This window comes from Mixophyes fleayi, chromosome 8, assembly GCF_038048845.1.
Source record: "Mixophyes fleayi isolate aMixFle1 chromosome 8, aMixFle1.hap1, whole genome shotgun sequence".
NCBI classification, from domain to species: Eukaryota; Metazoa; Chordata; class Amphibia; order Anura; family Limnodynastidae; genus Mixophyes; species Mixophyes fleayi.
The window spans coordinates 87,696,533-87,713,945 of NC_134409.1; the positions used below are offsets into that span (position 1 = coordinate 87,696,533).

Consider the following 17,413-nt stretch of genomic DNA (forward strand, 5'->3'; position numbering starts at 1 on the left):
AAAAATGATCTACCCACAAAATGTACAATCAATAATAATCCAATGCCACTACAAAGGACAAAAGCAAAACATTAATATTACATCTTATAGCAGATGCAATCCTATAAGGCCCTAACTGTCTTAATGTGTTTTATTCTGATTAAGATATGCTTCTATAGGGAATAGAGTCCCAAAATTGATTGAAAATAAATAAACATGGAACATGATATAAACAGTGAATTTGGTATTATTTATTTGGAATCCATTCATTGGTCTTCAGCTGCAATAGGATCCTTTTATAGAGGCACCGAAGACGTATATTGCCATGAAGCCATTCTAATTTATCTCCCTCCCTCCGAGGTCACACAGTGGAGAGCTCTAGAGAAGTTTGCACGATTTATTACTAATTACACGGACTCACACTGCATTTACTACGGCAACTTTATGACTACAGGACGCCTGCATACATCAGACGGAGTAATCTGAGATCTGTGTCACTGTGAAGCATTTCTGCCTCTCTCTCTCTCAGGAGCAGGAAGTGTTCTCATGTGCTGACTGTAGGGAGGGATTTATTAGTTTGATAGTCTCCATATCATATGTAGACTGAACGCAACTCAGTAATTTTCTGCTCCGCCCCACCAACAAAGAGGGTGGGGCTATCAGGCAACAGGGCCTCCCGGGGAATACCCCGGCTCCCCAGCAGGCCAGTCCGACACTGGTCACAGTGTCAGCATTATCCAGTTACAAGAGTGAGACAGACTTCAGCCCTGCATCAATGCCTTACCTATTCAAAAAGCCAGTCCTTTTTGTTCTCACTTCACTTTATCAGCACTTCACATTTGGTTCACTAACAGGAACCTTAGGAATGTGCTAAAATGAAATTTTCCTGCTTCTTAAGACATAGGCTAATTCATGTGGGATTTCTCTGTGTGCAGATTCTCTCTTAGAAAACTGCCAACCCTTCAATACAATTACTGCATTACAATATACTAATACTAAACATATCAATATATTTATATATTTATGACCCCACGTAGCATCATTTAAGAATTGTACAATAGAAAATACAACTTAAAATATATGTATACATGATTAATACAGTACAATACAGGCAATGTTCAACACCGTTTGGGACGAGAATGGGTGATCAGCAGGCTACACTATTTTCAATGCCCTGACACCCCCACCTCATCTCATGTGTATGCTACTTGGGCCCCAGCCTAATGAGGAGGGCACGATAAACCTGCAATGCAGTATCTCCCTATACTTGCCTTGATTACAATGTGAAATCTTACTGTACTCAGTGGACAATACACATGTCAAATTTGCTACTCAATGTGACTACTACATTCAGAGGTGGGTGAATGTAATGGTCACTGATACTGAGGACCAATGTATTGGCTTGGCAACCCGAGAGGTCCCATTAACTTACAATAGGCCACCCAGTGGGCTGATGATTTTGTGGCATACCTCAGCCATGACTACATTTCTAACTGGGCCCAACACAGTCCCGAGAGCCCTTCAGTGCCTAGCCTGTGGCTGTTCATTTTCCAGCTAACCAACAACAGAGAAAATCTCTGGGCAAGTTATAATGGCTCAAACAAAAAAGGGAGGCTAGAGGTTATTTATGGTGCACAAAGTTTCCCATATCTCAATTATTATGACACAACATTGATTAAAATATAACCTTTATTATTATATTATATAAAATAGTCTTCTTAAAATAGCGCAAAATTTAATGTGATTAAGTGAATATGTGAGTTAAAACTCTGGGTGCGCAAAAACTTCTCTGAATTAATTAACGACCTGTGCAGTATTGTTAATCTAGTAGGTATATACCATCCAGATTAAGCTATGTTTACTGTATCCCTCACCAATTCTGTGTTGATAACAGGGATTTGTTGTAACATATATAGAGAGTCAGAAGAATAATTCCCTGAGACTCTTGTTTATAGTGGCTTGTGAATTGGGAATACTTTATACCATTATATAAACCTAAATAACATTAATAACAACTGAATATAGGATCTCCTATGTAGAGTAAAAGATTCTACCTATATAGAGTCCATTCAGATAATATTTGGTTTATAGCTATACTGTCGCTGCAGTGCTTTGATCTCATTATTATGACCCCTCGGTTCTATGGTTCACTGCACTATATAGAGTCCATTCAGATAATATTTGGTTTATAGCTATACTATCACTGCAGTGCTTTGATCTCCTTATTGTGACCCCTCGGTTCTATGGTTCACTGCACTATAGGATACTAATGATTCTACTAGCCCTGCATAACTAAGGTCATATTGTATTTTATAGAAGTACGAGCAAGCACATAGAGAAACGCCGGATACCTAGTGGCGCCCTATAAATAAATAATAATAATAATAAAAGGAAAAAATGTTAGTGTGGTGAGAGGGGGAAGGAGAAGGGGCACCTGGCTTGGCTTCTAAATGTATAACAGGTACAAACCGTATATATTGAACGTCTTCTGATACTATATTCATCGGTTTCCAATCTAATCGGGCCTTGGTTGTTCTGCACCATAGGAGGTGAGCCAAGGGTCCCAAATCGCTCGAAATTTATTGGGACGGTCATTGAGAATGCTTGTAATGTGTTCACAGCTATAGGTCTGCCATACTCTATTGATAATTTCAGGCAGTGAAGGGGATTTCGGATGCTTCCAATTTGCTGCTATTGCGCATTTGGCTGCATTGAGTATATGGCCCACAAGTGCCATTGTATATTTGCTAACGTCTAGTATAGGCCTATGTAGTAATGATTATGAGGGGCAATGGGGAAGATTTACTGAGGTGACTCTATTGATTAGATTGTGAATTTTCGGCCAGAATTCCACAAGTCCCGGGCAGGATCACCAAATATGTTGGAATGAGCCTTCCTGTCCACATAATCTCCAGCATAAGCTAGAGGAATCAGGATATATGGCTTTCAAGCGGGTTGGAACTAAATACCATCTATATAAGAGCTTATACGAGTTCTCTTTGGTACGTACACAGATAGAGCTCTTAGCGACTAGTGACCTGATCTTAGCCCACTCCTCTACCTCTAGTTCAACGCCAAGATCTTCTTCCCACTTCAGCTCATAGCAATCTTTGGCAGGTTGACGAAATGCCACCATGATGCTGTAAAAATTAGAGATTAAACTAGTAGGGAGGGATTTACCTCTGCAAAAAGTTTCTAAAGGTGTACGTTGGTATATAAGCTTAAGATTTGGGATTGATTGATATAGATGTCTTAACTGAAGGTATTGGTAGAAACGGTCATGGGGGATGTCATATCGTCGTTGTAAGTCAGCAAATTCAGGAAATATCCTCATAGGCGCTATGTCAGTAATGAATCTTAGACCCCGTCGGGACCAGTGGTGGAAAGAGGAGTGTTGTTGTCCTGGTGGAAAGGCTGGATTGTTCCACAGTGGGAACATAGCTTCCGAATTTTTTATTAGTTGAAACGTGCGAGTACTGTAGTCCCATATCTGGAGGGAGAAACGGGTGGTGGATAAGAGTAAAGAGAGTAGCGGTCTATGTTTGATTGAAATCCAAAGTAATGTATAGGGCGAGAGTAAGTGCAAAAAAAGTAGCCTCAATGTCTACCCAGAGCCTTGTGGAAGATGGGGAGTGAAATAAAACTAGTTGGGTCAAGTGTGCAGCAATATCGTTTTTGGAGATGTTTGGGAGGCCCACCCTCTGAGTTTCCTCGGAAGAGCGTGCAAGCCCGCACACGGGGTCGTCTGCCCGCCCAAACAAATCTGGTAATTTGCTTCTGGAGGGTCTGTAGCGCAAGAGAGGGTACTCGAACAGGTAGGGTTTGAAACAAATAAAGAATTTGTGGCAAGAGGTTCATTTTTACCGCTGCCGTGTGGCCGAGCCAAGAGATATATAATCTATCCCAATTTTCAAGATCACATTTGTGTGAGTCTAAGAGCCTGGAGAAGTTAGCTGCATATATCTGATTATAATGGGTCGTTAGGTAAATCTCCAAGTATTTAAGTTTATCTCGTTGCCATCGGAAATTTGTTTGGCTCTTCAGGGTATCTAATAGGTGGGAAGGTAAGTTAAGAGGGAGAATTTCCAATTTGTCCATGTTGATCTTAAAGTTAGATATTGCGCCATATTCATTGAGTTCTTTTTGAAGAGATGGGATGGAGGTGAGGGGATTGGTAACTGTAAGAAGAATATCATCTGCGTACATAGATATCTTATAATCAGTCGTCCCCATTTGAATTCCAGAAATTGCCGGGTTCTTGCGTACACGTGATGCCAGTGGCTCCATCGTGAGAGCGAACAGCAAGGGGGAGAGTGGGCAGCCCTGTCGAGTACCATTTGTAATACAGAACGGAGACAACGCGGCGCCATTGGCTATGACCATAGCTGAGGGATTATGCTAGAGGGACGCTAGTCCGCATAGGAAACGGCCTTTGAACCCCATGGCACCCAATGTGGCTCTCATAAAAGGCCATGAGACCCTGTCAAACGCCTTTTCTGCATCAAGAGACACCACCAGAGCAGGAACCTGGGCCTGATTTGCTATTTCAATTAGATCAATAGCTAGCCTAGTATTGTCGGCTCCTTGTCGAGCAGGGATAAAACCCACCTGGTCTGGGTGGCTAGTCTGTTCGCGCGTCACTTTCATTTTGTTTGTTTTTTCACGGATTTTAGGGGTGTGGCTAGACCCTTATGGGCTCTGTATCCCCGAAGATCTAGCAGGGGTTGTGTGGCCCTTAGGTTCCATCCAACCTGAACCCCTTCGTTCCTGAGCCCTGGGTGAAGCTTCGGCGGATCCCAGGGGCTAAAGTGGCCCCCCTAGCCTTGCGGCGAAGGGGGTCTGAAGACCCCTGCCCCCTGAGGGTCCCTTGTGGATCCGGGGGTCGGGGATTTGCGCCCTTCCTCTTTTGAGGAGGGCCACGTACCGCACCCTTGTGCACGTTTTTTAACTTTTCACTTATTTTTTTGGGCACTAGGACACGAAAGCACTGTTCCCGGGCTTTCAATAAAAAATAGAGAGCTCTAAGCTTTGCTATTGGTCTGGGTAATTACCCACTCCCCTTTTGTTTATTCCTGCTATGCACAGGGTGGGTCTGAAGCAGTTGCATACTGTGCATGAATGCTGAAACTTTCCTTGAGGGCCCACAGCAGAGATGGATTAATAGGTACTGTTCTGGGCAGAAATATATAATCTGCAACTGTTGTTTTTTATTTTGTACTCTCCATTCATTTCATGTCTCCATGCTGTGTTAACGTTAAAACTATATAATTGTTATATTATCCTGTAAGTATGTTGAGTACAGAGGAAGACTTTGAGCTTTATAAATTGATTATAGTAATAATCATGTAAACTATAAAACAGATATGTACATGCCCAGCCTTGAGAAATTAGCTTTGTTTGGCTTTGTTGTAGATTTCAAGCAGACCCCAAAAAGCCCATAGGAGGTCATATACTCGCACATGCTTCCACAACAAGAATCAGTTTAAGAAAAGGAAGAGGCGAGCTTCGTATTGCTAAAATATATGACAGGTAATTTCTAACGTTACATACATTAACCCCTCTATCACAATAAGCTTAAAGTAGTTTAAATGCCACCGTCTGAAATGCATCTTTCTCCAACAGTTGTCAGCAATACTAAACTGCTTGTTAAAGACAGAACATATAATGCACGCAGTACATATGATGTTAGAATACTGACCTGTCAATAAATGAAAACAGAAACACACTTGGGGAATAAGAACTCAGCTTATTCAGTGTACACAATATACATCTATCCTGGATTAATGAGATCACCCAGTTCAATTCAGGGATATTACTGTGGAGAGTTAGAATGTTAATACAGAGACTGTGCACATTTACTGTGTAAGTAAATTACAAATAATGTATTCATTCCAGAAGATGACCCTACATGTCTATTACTTGCATCATCATGTTTCATTAATACAACACCTACTTTTATTTACCCACATTAACCCACATGAGGATGAGATGGGATGTAAGGTACAGATGGGTGGTTGAACTAAGGGCATCACCACGTAGGTGTCATGGAGTATTACAACAGCATGAGTTGTCTGTAAACATATCAAAAAAGAAAAAACACAGTGTCACAGGTAACACATTGAACTCACTTTGGCCAGTACTCTCCCTGCTGTAATCAGTTATAAGTAACTAATAAAGTCGTGAGAAATAATCTGTCTTTTGTAACTTTACTATGCCCTGTCAACTATATTAGGATTATGTCACAAAATTCCTCTTGTTCATTAGTTCCTCTTGATACTCTGTGATTAGTATTTAGATTGTAAGCTTTTACAAGCAGGCCCTTCCTCTTCAAGTATCCTCCCACCCCACCCATCCTCATTCCTGTGCCCTTGCATCTCAAGCTTAATACTTTGCCACGCACAGTATTTCTTTTTTTATCCTCCAAGCTTGTTATATGTTTAACAACATATATTGTTTTTTGTTGTACCAACACGCTAAATCTCTAAAAACTCCAAAAACACGCTAGTAGGTTAATTGGCTGCTATCAAATTGACCCTAGTCTACGTGTGTGTGTTTTAGGGAATTTAGACTGTAAACTCCAGTTGGGCAGGGACTCTGTATAGCTCTGCGGAATTAGGGGTGCTAGATAAACAAATGATGATCATGATGATCTCTACTATGTACTCCACCGTGTCTGCATTTAACTATGCAACCTGTACTTTTTTATGAAACAATCCCTATTCTGTTACTAATGTACTGCTTGCATTTTGTGTTACGTCATACTGCTTGTTTTGTTACCCGTGTTGTTCTACCATACTAAACATAGCTGGAGAATTTTGTGACCCCCTATAAGTAAATTATAATAATGATTTCTTGGCTTATTTTATTCTTGGTTTTTGTGATCGCCTACCGCCTCTTTCTCCTCGTCTGACATGTTTAATTTCCTTTTTAATATGCCTAGTTCGATGTCCTGACTTATGTGTGTGGTCACACCCGACATCCTGCTTGTCCCTAAAAAAAGGATCATTCTCTGTTTTGGTCAAGGGCTGTTACTCTTTTTCAGTGGTTTGTATCCCCATGATCTCACTCATGGTCACAGTCCCTACATCCTCTTCATTGTGCGTTTGTCCATTATAAGTTTCTATATCAGGTCCAACATTGATATCAATCTGTTTAATTTCTATATCGGGTCCACTGTTGGTATCAATCTGTTTTGTATATGTTAGTTCAGATAGACTCATGTCTATCCATCCTTGTTCTAAGGACCTCCTTGCAAGTTTCTCATATGATGAAATAACTTCTATGTAGGATTCATCTGAATCATACACCGAAATGGATTGTTCCAATGTGGATGTTGAATGGGTGATATTTCTTATCTTCCTTGCTGTCTGTATATCGCATCTGTTGTTCTTATCATGTATAATGCCCATATACTGTTGGTAGGTGTCACGAACACGCTCCCAGCTGCCGTGACTTTGGGGTTGTTAATAGTGTTTTGTCGCTATCCAATAACGATTGTCGAATCTCGATTTGTGTTTCCAACGCACAAATATTTATTCTCAAAAAGTAGCAGAATAATTCAAGCGAAATAATAAGTACAGCCGTTACTTATCGCTGGATCCAACGAACAGTCATTCAATCCTGAAGTCTGTGGACAAAAAGTCTGTTGACGGGATGTGAGGCTCATGCTTATATGCAAACAGAAATACAGTAAAACAATGCAGATGATGTGGCTTGCTTCTATTGGTCCAGGTTTAAGGAAGGTCAAGGGGGTTGTAGATCATAGGCTGGTTTAATCTAAGGAATCCAAAGGTGGGGGTCATCTCTCCAGGGGATGAGCTCTGTTCTTCCCGCCATAACTCCAATTACAAACAGTCATTAGCATTTTACAGTCAGAATCATATTAAAGGTTTATTCCCTAACATCAATAACTAGAGTATGCAATGTGCGATCTCTTCGCCGAATGCACCGGACAGCTGCTGATGTAAAGGGAATTAATATGATATCAAACATGACATATTTCCCTTAATCTGAACCATTGGTTTCACTAGTATGCGTATACCTTCTTTATTAAACATGAATTCTACTATATTTCGACATAAATGACTATGTGTTGCAACTACAATTAATGTGTACTGTTTACAAATGTTTATGTTTGTGCGAATGTGTGTAAAAGTGTAGAAAACTGTTTATTGCCACGTGTTGCGGCTGAATACGCCCTTTTACGCCGTAGCGTGCTCTACGCATAATTTCAGACAAAGACAATCAAGTTTGCTCGATATTAATTGAAATGACTTTATCCAATTTGCTGACTTTGACAGCTCCACCCTTTGATAGTACACCAAACTATCACATGATAACCGTTTCAAGTTCAGGATTATATAATATTTCTTCACAGACCAAGATCTCTGTATCTCTCACCACCCTTTCAGTCTCGTTTTCAGTGTTTCTCCCAGGAGACTGTTTTCCACACTTCAACACAGTAGGAACACATTTGACACACAAACCAATTGCTAAGATGACACCAAGTATAAGGAGAAGGAGCTTACCTACACTAGCAACCATTTCCTGTACCCACTCCCCTAGACCGGAGAACCATTTTACAGGGTTCAACCACGAGAACCAACCTGTCACCTTTTCCCCGACATCATATAATGAAGAATTATGATTCCTTCGAAATTCCCATTTCAGTTGCAGAATTTCATCCATCTTCCAGTCTATAACCTCTTTGGGGTCATCTGTGTTATTGGTGATGTACGTGCAACACTTGACACCAAACTGGGTAGCCAAAGTCACACAGTATCCACCAGTAATAGAGGTAAGATAATTCAGTACCAACCTATGTTGCACCAACTCCTTCTTGTACGCTTGTAGCTCCCTTCCAGTATACCTGAAAGTGTCATCATACATCTCGGTGATATTATCTATCAATTTAGCTAGGTCTTGAATATATATAAAATTTAACGTTCCCCGAGCGGTCCTGGTGAGGTCTAGAGCAACCATAACTTGAAAACCAGCAGTTTTACTAATCAATTTTGTAGCTATGGGCTACTCACCAGGAATCATATTTCTCTTGCCACGGTGCTCATACTGTGTGTGTGTGTGTGTATGTATGGTGGTGATGTAGTCTTGTGAATACCAACCATTTCTTCATGAGTAATAGTCATGATTTCAGGAACCAGTTTAGCTAAGAAACATAAACCCTTGGAACTCGGAGTCACCCAGGAATAAGCTTTTCTCCCACAAACAAAGTACACATCATCAGGGAGAACATAAGGACCGGTATGCCCATTAATTATATCACATAAGGTTTTGACAAAACTACCCATGCCTAGTGTCTCCATTTGTTCAAGACACGTGTCGGCATGGATGACATTCTTACAATTACCTATAGAGACCTTTCCAATGGATACTTTCTTATCTTTAGTTACACGCCCTAAGTTGTGGTGTCCATTGACAGTCTTGCTTATTGGTGACCTTGCAAATCTCCCTCCAACATGAGTGTGGCGAGCCATTGTCTGATCTGATAGGTCAGCTTCCCAATTCTCCAGACGCTTTGCATTAGAGATGTTTAGGCACAGTAAAGATCTGTCTAAGGAGTATTGTCAAAGCTTTAGACTAGGGGACCTAGTGTTATTGTACCTTCCCTCTATGGGCCTCCCTCCCCTCAATTCTAGTACCTCAGAAAGGTTTAGTGGGAATGGTACTGATCCTATGTTATGCTGTCCCTGAGGCACGTGTGAGCACACCCAGCACTCAGTTTGATTTAGAACCTTACCCACTAAGGAGTGATAATCCTCCAGAGGATGCCCGCCCATGTCCAGGGTACTGGTGGACTGGCATCGCTGGATGCACTTCTCTTCAACTAGGGAGTCACAGAACTTACAGATGCAATACTCATCAGACAATAGCCCCTCACACTGTCCCCGAGCTAGCAGACCTTTTCATAACCCCTGGACTAAGCTTGATTGAAAGCAATCAGCCGAAATTGCAGATATACTGCACCTGGCGTGGAAGCCTACACTTAACTGGCTGTCTCTGCGGTCACTCTTGCAGCTGAAATTGCTTCTCTCTCTGCAAACTTTGGTTTGGCAACAGTGGAGATTCTGTGCGAGAGCCAGGGGTGCTGCTGATTGATCTGTACGCCCGGGAGCCTGTGTGTGGGAGCACACTTGTAGGACAGCAAACCCTCGTGTGGAGTCTTTACTGTGCACACTTTCCAGTCTGCTTCTCAAGCAGGCAGCTAAGATAGAACTGAGGAGACAGGACCAACAGCAGCCTGTCACCTCTTAATTTATTACTGATCCTGTAAACAAGTCTCTGTCTAACAGCAGCCTGGCAAGTATTTACTTTGTGTTATCTCCCTTGTCTAATTGATGACCCATGGACACGCTGCATGGAGGGAATTTGAGATGTGAACTGTCTTGCTATCTTCAGAGTGTTGACAGCTTTCTATAATATAAGATCCTCTCCTATAGTTGCTGTGCTGGGAGCCCTGTTACAGGGTATGCTGGGTTTCTAATCCTATCTTTAGGAATGTCACCTTTGATCCAACTAGCGAGACTGTAAGAGGCACACTCCAAAGGAATATCTCTGCTATTTGCACTGCATCACTGACTGACCAATCTCAAGTGCATTCTAGATAACCATTTATACAAGACACTTAAAACACCTACAAGGATCAGTTTTTTCTCTTTTGACAGCTGTCTGGCACTACTGGAATTGATTGTATTCATTGCAGTCCTGCAGTGTCCACACCTGATAGTATAACTTTGGGAGACATATACTGAACAACAAAATATCTTTGGAAAAGTTGTCTGTGCAACACAGCCACTTGGAGGAACCTTTACATTTCTACAGTCAACTGTATACCTGGATGGACTTAAATACAGATAAATAATCCAAAGTGAAAGATCTACCATTGAACGCTGGTTGTCAGACCATTTACATTTGATACCCTGTCTTGCTGATCAGCCTGACAACATATTTTGCAAGTCATACTAGGATAACACGTCGTGACTGAGAACCCATTATTTCATTTATTTGATTGTATTTGCGGCTATTACATAACCTTAGCACTCACATTGAAAAACAAAAAACAAAAACAAAACAAAAAAAAATTGTACACCCTTCTCTGAATAGATCAGTATTACTCACTAGATTGCAACTATTTCACTTTTCACTTGGTGTGTTGTCGTAACGCCGCCGTCTAGTAGCCTGATTATATTATTACCTAATAACTGATCTCTATAACACATTGTTTTTGTATTCAATATTTCATATCCCTTATAGGAATTGTCGCCTTAGACTCTTACCTTAATTCACCCTAATAGACACGTGTTTTGTATTACTTGAGCCTGCTCACGTATCCGTCACTCACTAATACTAACCTTGTGGTAGTATACACTCTTGTGCCTAGTGGATGCTCAGTCTTATGCTAAATAGAATGTAGTTGCTGTACTTATTTTTCTCCTTTGGGAAGATATTGTACCTTTTCAATATGATAGCCTGATATTCAAAATCTACTAGGCTCCTCTCCCCCTTCCGTTTTACCCTTGCATTGGCAGTTTGTATGCCTGATGGACAGATTTTTACATAAGCAAAAGCTGGTGGTCTCCAATTCTCAATCAAACATGGGTAAACCTAAAGTACAGATTACTCGCACTGCCCCCCCCTCATCTCCACCTAAAAAATCTGGCGATCCACCTATTGACACGCCAATGGCAGATTCTATTCACACCTCACCCTCTATCTCTGCAGTCGAATTCTCTGCTATGTTTATGCCCCAATTAGAGAAAAGGTTTGAGGACCTGCATAATTTGATTGACAATACTATGACTGCGATTGCTGCAAATACTAATCGTATTGCTGAGGTTGAACAGAGAGTTGGTGGTGTGGAGGATAATATGATTACTGTTCAAAGCACAATAGAGAAGCAGGCCAAATCCCTACAAATTTTAACTGATAAAGTAGATGATTTGGAGAACAGAAACCGGCGTAATAATCTTCGCTTCATAGGCATACCGGAATCTGTCAAAGGACCACACCTGGTCTAATTCCTCAGTGTTGCCCTTCTAATGGCTCTAGCACTGGAGCAATCCATGGATAAACCTCAGATTGAGAGGGCTCACAGGATAGGGCAAGAACATGAAGGGGAACGATCTAGGCCTAGGCCAGTTATTGCTCGGTTTTGGGACTACCGTGCCAAAGACACCATCTTGGGAGCATACAAAAAGAGCCGGGGGTTGGTAGTGGAGGGCCATAAGATACTTATCTTTCAAGATTTTTCAGTACTTGTTTCCCAAAAGCGCAAAGAATTTGCATCAGTATGTAAACACTTGATTGATAACAACAAACGTTTTGCCCTTTTATACCCGGCCAAACTTAAGGTGACCGAGAACGGCCAAACTATGTTTTTTGATGACCCGGTTGAAGCAACACGCTACTTTCTCCCAGCCCCGTCCTCGCATAACTCACCGGGTAGGGAAAGATGGTCACCAACTCGTTGACACTATCGCTCTATGAGATTTTGATATTTTATTTAACTATGTTCAGGATATATTCCTGATTTGCTCAGGTATTTCATGTTATAATATATATCCACAGTTTATTATGTCTTCCCGACATTCAATAAGTTCAAAATTTACTTGTTAATTGTTTTCTTGGTACATCCCGACTCTTGGTCTGGGATCTACCTTTGTTTATGGTTGGATAAGGAAAAAAGAAAATGTGGTTTGAGGAATGTTTGGACATGTTTGCTTATCTTATTATTGTTTCATCCGAGGTCAAACTCAAAAATGAATCCGAACTGACACTGGAGAGGCTGGGGTCAACTTTCTACTTTGCGCTCACCCTTAATCTGGATGTGGAAACTCCATTCCACTAGACCACGGCCAATTGTGAGTACCCTTCCCCTGGTTGGGGGGACGAGCTAGCCATGTCACACCCACAACATATTAACACACCTGCTCCATCTACACCACCGTCCCTTAAAATCCTCTCTTGGAATGTTGATGGTTTAAATACTACTGTTAAGAGGAAGAAAGTTCTCTTACATATGAAGCGCTTTGGACCAAACCTCATCTTCTTACAAGAGACTCATTGGAGGATGGGGGATGATTCGACCCTACGGGATTCATGGTTGCATGATTGTATCTCTGCACCATACAAAAACAAATCTAGAAGGGTGGCTGTTTTGTTGGGAAGGAAGTTGCCATATAGTATCTTGGACACAGTTATTGACCCTGATGGTCGTTACATTCTATTGGACATCCAAATTTGTGACTATAAATATACACTCCTTAATATATACGCTCCAAACGATCACCAGAGAGAATTCTTCCAAAATATATCACAAATATTAGCCTACCGTGAAAGGAGGGGATTTTAATGTCATTGATGATCCTTCCTTAGATAGACAACCGTCCCTCTCCGACACTAATCGAGTGAATCTACATGTCTTACCTAGGTTTAAGATCACACATAGCCTAACAGACCCCTGGAGACTTTTAAATCCTACAGATAGATCATTTACCTTTCACTCTGGGCTTTCTCGATTAGACTATGTCCTGATAGCGGACCATCTTGTATCTGAGGTCATGAAGACAGACTTAGGCAATATTGTAGTCTCTGATCATGCACCAGTATATTTGTCTTTGCATCTCCCGGTGGTGGGCCCTGGAACTGCCTTGTGGAAATTCCCCTCATATTTATATACTTCTGAACATTTTAGTCAGTATCTTCGCAGCCAGTGGTTGGAATATGTTGACAACAATATTGAACACTTAGATAATCCTGTCCTATTCTGGGAGACGTCTAAGGCAGTTTTAAGAGGCATTATTATGTCTTAGGCAGCAAATAAAAGAAAAGAGGCTGCTACTCGTTACCACTCTCTAGCCCAACAGGTGAGATTATGCTTTGACGCATTTACATCTAACCCTCAAGAAGTTTCTCAGGCCAATTACAAATTAGCAAAGCAAGCCTTGGATGGTTTCCTCTCAGTTCAAGCTCAATCAAAGCTCGACTACACTAAAAATAAGTACTACCGTTGGGGCAATAAAACTGGAAAACTTTTAGCTAATATGTCTAAAATGACTAAACGTAGAAACCATATAGTAGCTATACAAACATCTACTAATACCCCCTTACTACGAACATCTGCTGAAATTGCAGAAGCTTTCGTTGATTACTACAGAGATCTTTACTCTGACATTCCACCAGATAACAATCTGAAAGACAGACTACTAGACGAGGCAGACTTACCTGTTCTATCTGACTCTCAGAGGGAACTCTTGGATGCGGATATGGGCCCTCAAGAAGTGTTTGAGGTAATATCAAAGCTTAAACTTCACAAGGCTCCTGGGCCAGATGGATTTACAGGAGAATATTACAAATTCTTAAAAATTGAAATCACGCCCATCCTCCTTGATTTATACAAAACGATTCATCGTTCACATCCCACCTATTCTACATTTAATAGGGCATTTACATCCCTCATTCCTAAGCCAGACACTGACCCCAAACTATTAGCCTTATATCGCCCCATCACATTGTTGAATTTAGATTTCAAAATTTTGTCAATAATCATGGCAAACAGACTTCAAAGCATTATACCCTCGTTACTGACGGAACATCAATTAGGCTTTGTTCATGGCAGGCACTCGGTTAAGGGAATTCGCTCAGCTATTGCTGCCATAGCGGCTTCCAAAGGTATGAGTATTACCAATAATGTGCTGGTCAGCCTAGACGCCCATAAAGCCTTCGACACTGTATCTTGGCCCTTTATGTACACAATTTTGCAGAGGCGTGGGTTTGGAAGGGACTTTATTGATTTGATCAAATACTTCTATAATAAACCAATAACTTCCCTTCTAATTAACACACTTCAAGGGGCTTCCATAGAAATGCACAGAGGGACCAGACAGGGTTGCCCTTTATCCCCATTATTGTTCAATTTATCATTAGATCCAATGTTAAGGGTTCTTCAAAATTGGCCAGTCATGCAAGGGATCCAAATTGGTGATGAGAGTATCCGTATTACGGCATTTGCAGATGATCTTTTATTATACGTGTCCAACCCTGAGGCCGCTCTGATTCCCCTGATGTCGAAGATTGAGGAGTTTGGATCTGTCTCTGGATTCAGGGTTAATTTCAATAAATCAACTGTTTTCTCTCTGGGCATGGATAGACATAAACCCAATTGGGCATTTAAACACTCCCTTGAAGTGGGAGATGAATTATATATCCTACTTGGGGGTCTTCCTTCCTCGTAATCTAGCCACTCTCTATACACTCAACATAAGACGTATAATCGAATCTATAAAGATAGAGATAAAAGGGTGGGAGAATCTCAATGTTTCATATCTGGGTAGAGCAAATCTCTTGCAGATGGTGTCCTTCCCCAAATTACTATATCCTCTACAAACATTACCCTTCTAACAAAATCAGATGAACATTTATTGAATTGCCTATTCCGCACGTTCATTTGGAGGAAAAAACGTCCCCGTATCCCGTTTATCAAACTACAACAGTCATCTTCCAATGGAGGCATCAACTTTCCCAATATAGTTCTGTATAGTTACGCTGCACATTTACGGTACTTGAGAGATTGGATATCACAAACTAGTATATATACCAATTTGGCATTGGAAAAACAATTTATACCTTCTATGCATATAAAGTCCTTTCTTCACATTCATGACCAGGAAATATCGATAGAATTATTAGATAACCCACTGGTGATGTCTGTGAGAAAGATTTGGCACATTCTTCGACATAAATTTCATTTAAATCCTTACAAATCTGTACACCTTCCTTTTGTTGGTAATTCTGATTTTCAGGATGGCATGGCGGCTCGTCCCTTTAAGACATGGGAACAACAGGGTCTATACTCTGTGGGTCAATTGATGAATAAATCAACCAAGAAACCATTGCGTTATGCCCAAGCTAGTGAAAAATTTCCATTTCTAGGCCCTTGCGGGATGACATTTCTCCAAGCCCAACTGTCACTCACCGGACTGTGAGTGCTTCTTCCCGGACATTTAGGAACCGTGGTCGTCCTCCATCCTGAGGGACTGCGCATGCGCAGCCCTTTCTAATCCTTCAGTGTATGTTCCTTTAACTTAATTGGCAGATCAGGCAACACTCCCTATATTAAGCACCTGTGGTCAACACCACGTTGCCTGATCTTGGAGTCTCATTCCCCATGAGTCTCTGAAGGTGTTCCTGTGTTTCCTCGTGTATTCAGCGCTGCTGATTCCTGTGGTTTCCAAACCACTTCTACCTCTGTGGTTTCCAAACCACTTCTACTACTGTGGTTCCCATACCACTTCTACCCTCCTGTGTATCATCGTGACTGTTAGCTGATTCCTATCCGCTGCCTCCGTGCACTACAGTCTTCTAACCACTTCAACTCTACCATATATTATTGTGACTGTTAGCTGATTCCTACCCGCTGCCTCCGTGCACTACAGTCTTCACTCCACATCCACTCACCTGCTCCTCATCGTGACTGTTAGCTGATTCCTATCCGCTGCCTCCGTGCACTACAGCCTTCAACCTGCAACTTGTCTGTGTTTCATCGTGACTGTTTGGCTGATTCCTATCCGCTGCCTCTGTGCGCTTCAGTCTTCAGTTCATCTCAACACTCCCGTGTTTCCTCGAGACTGCTGCTTCTATTGCTATCCGCTACTCTCCGTGATCAACAGTTCCAGCTCAACTCTGCTCTCCCGTGTCCCATCGTTACTGCACCTGCTGGTTGCTATTGGCTACCTCCGTGTGTCCGCAGAGACCTGCTGCTGCTACTCCTCAGCTCTACTCGTCCATCTACTGCTGATCCGCTCTCCACGCTTTCCGGTGTTCCCGCTGGTCTCTACCCGCCTGTCAGCATTGGATTCGTGTCTCACTATCTACTCCTCTGCTAGATCATCGCCATTCTCCAGGATCCTCCAGGAGTCCAGTTCCACGCTCTACTGATTCCTGTATAGTTGTTTCCCTGCTGGTCTACTTACCTGTGCGTTGCACCTACTAGACCACCGCTTCACCCATCCAGGGACTTCGCATCCTGCCGGCCTCCTGCCATTCAGGTATCTCTACACTCCTGTCTGACTGCCTGCTTCTGAACCACGGTATGCATACTTCTCATTGACTGTGCTGGTGTATTGCATATCTTGCTGGACTGTGTTGGTTCTCCTCTGGAGTTTGCTATCCGCTGAGTCTATTGCCATCATTGACTGTGTTATCTTGTGCCGGATTACTTCAAAAGACTTTCCATTATTTGCAGTGCTGTTCAGTCATATATATATATATTGTGCATATTGCTGTGGATCGAGTTTAAGGTGTCCGTGTATATCTTGTGTTGCAGTCTCTCCCCGTGCACCTCCTCACATATATATTCAGTGGTACAACTTGCTAGAGGCAGACCACTGATCCCTGTTTCCAGTATCACCTTCCAGTA

General features: G+C 41.8%; 1 protein-coding gene across 12 annotated transcripts in view; it reads left to right on the top strand.

Moving 5' to 3' along the window:
- Window positions 1-17,413, top strand: part of DMC1 (DNA meiotic recombinase 1) — a 326,134-nt gene that overhangs the window by 209,143 nt on the left and 99,578 nt on the right. For 10 of the 12 annotated variants that reach the window (XM_075182845.1, XM_075182850.1, XM_075182852.1 and 7 more), the window contains one exon: window positions 5,392-5,508. The exons of 1 other annotated variant lie outside the window; for it this stretch is intronic. In XM_075182845.1, coding sequence (XP_075038946.1) covers window positions 5,392-5,508 — 117 coding nt within the window. Of the gene's footprint in view, window positions 1-5,391; window positions 5,509-12,742; window positions 12,849-17,413 lie in introns of those variants that run through there. One more of the 12 variants, XM_075182846.1, reaches the window with a different exon arrangement.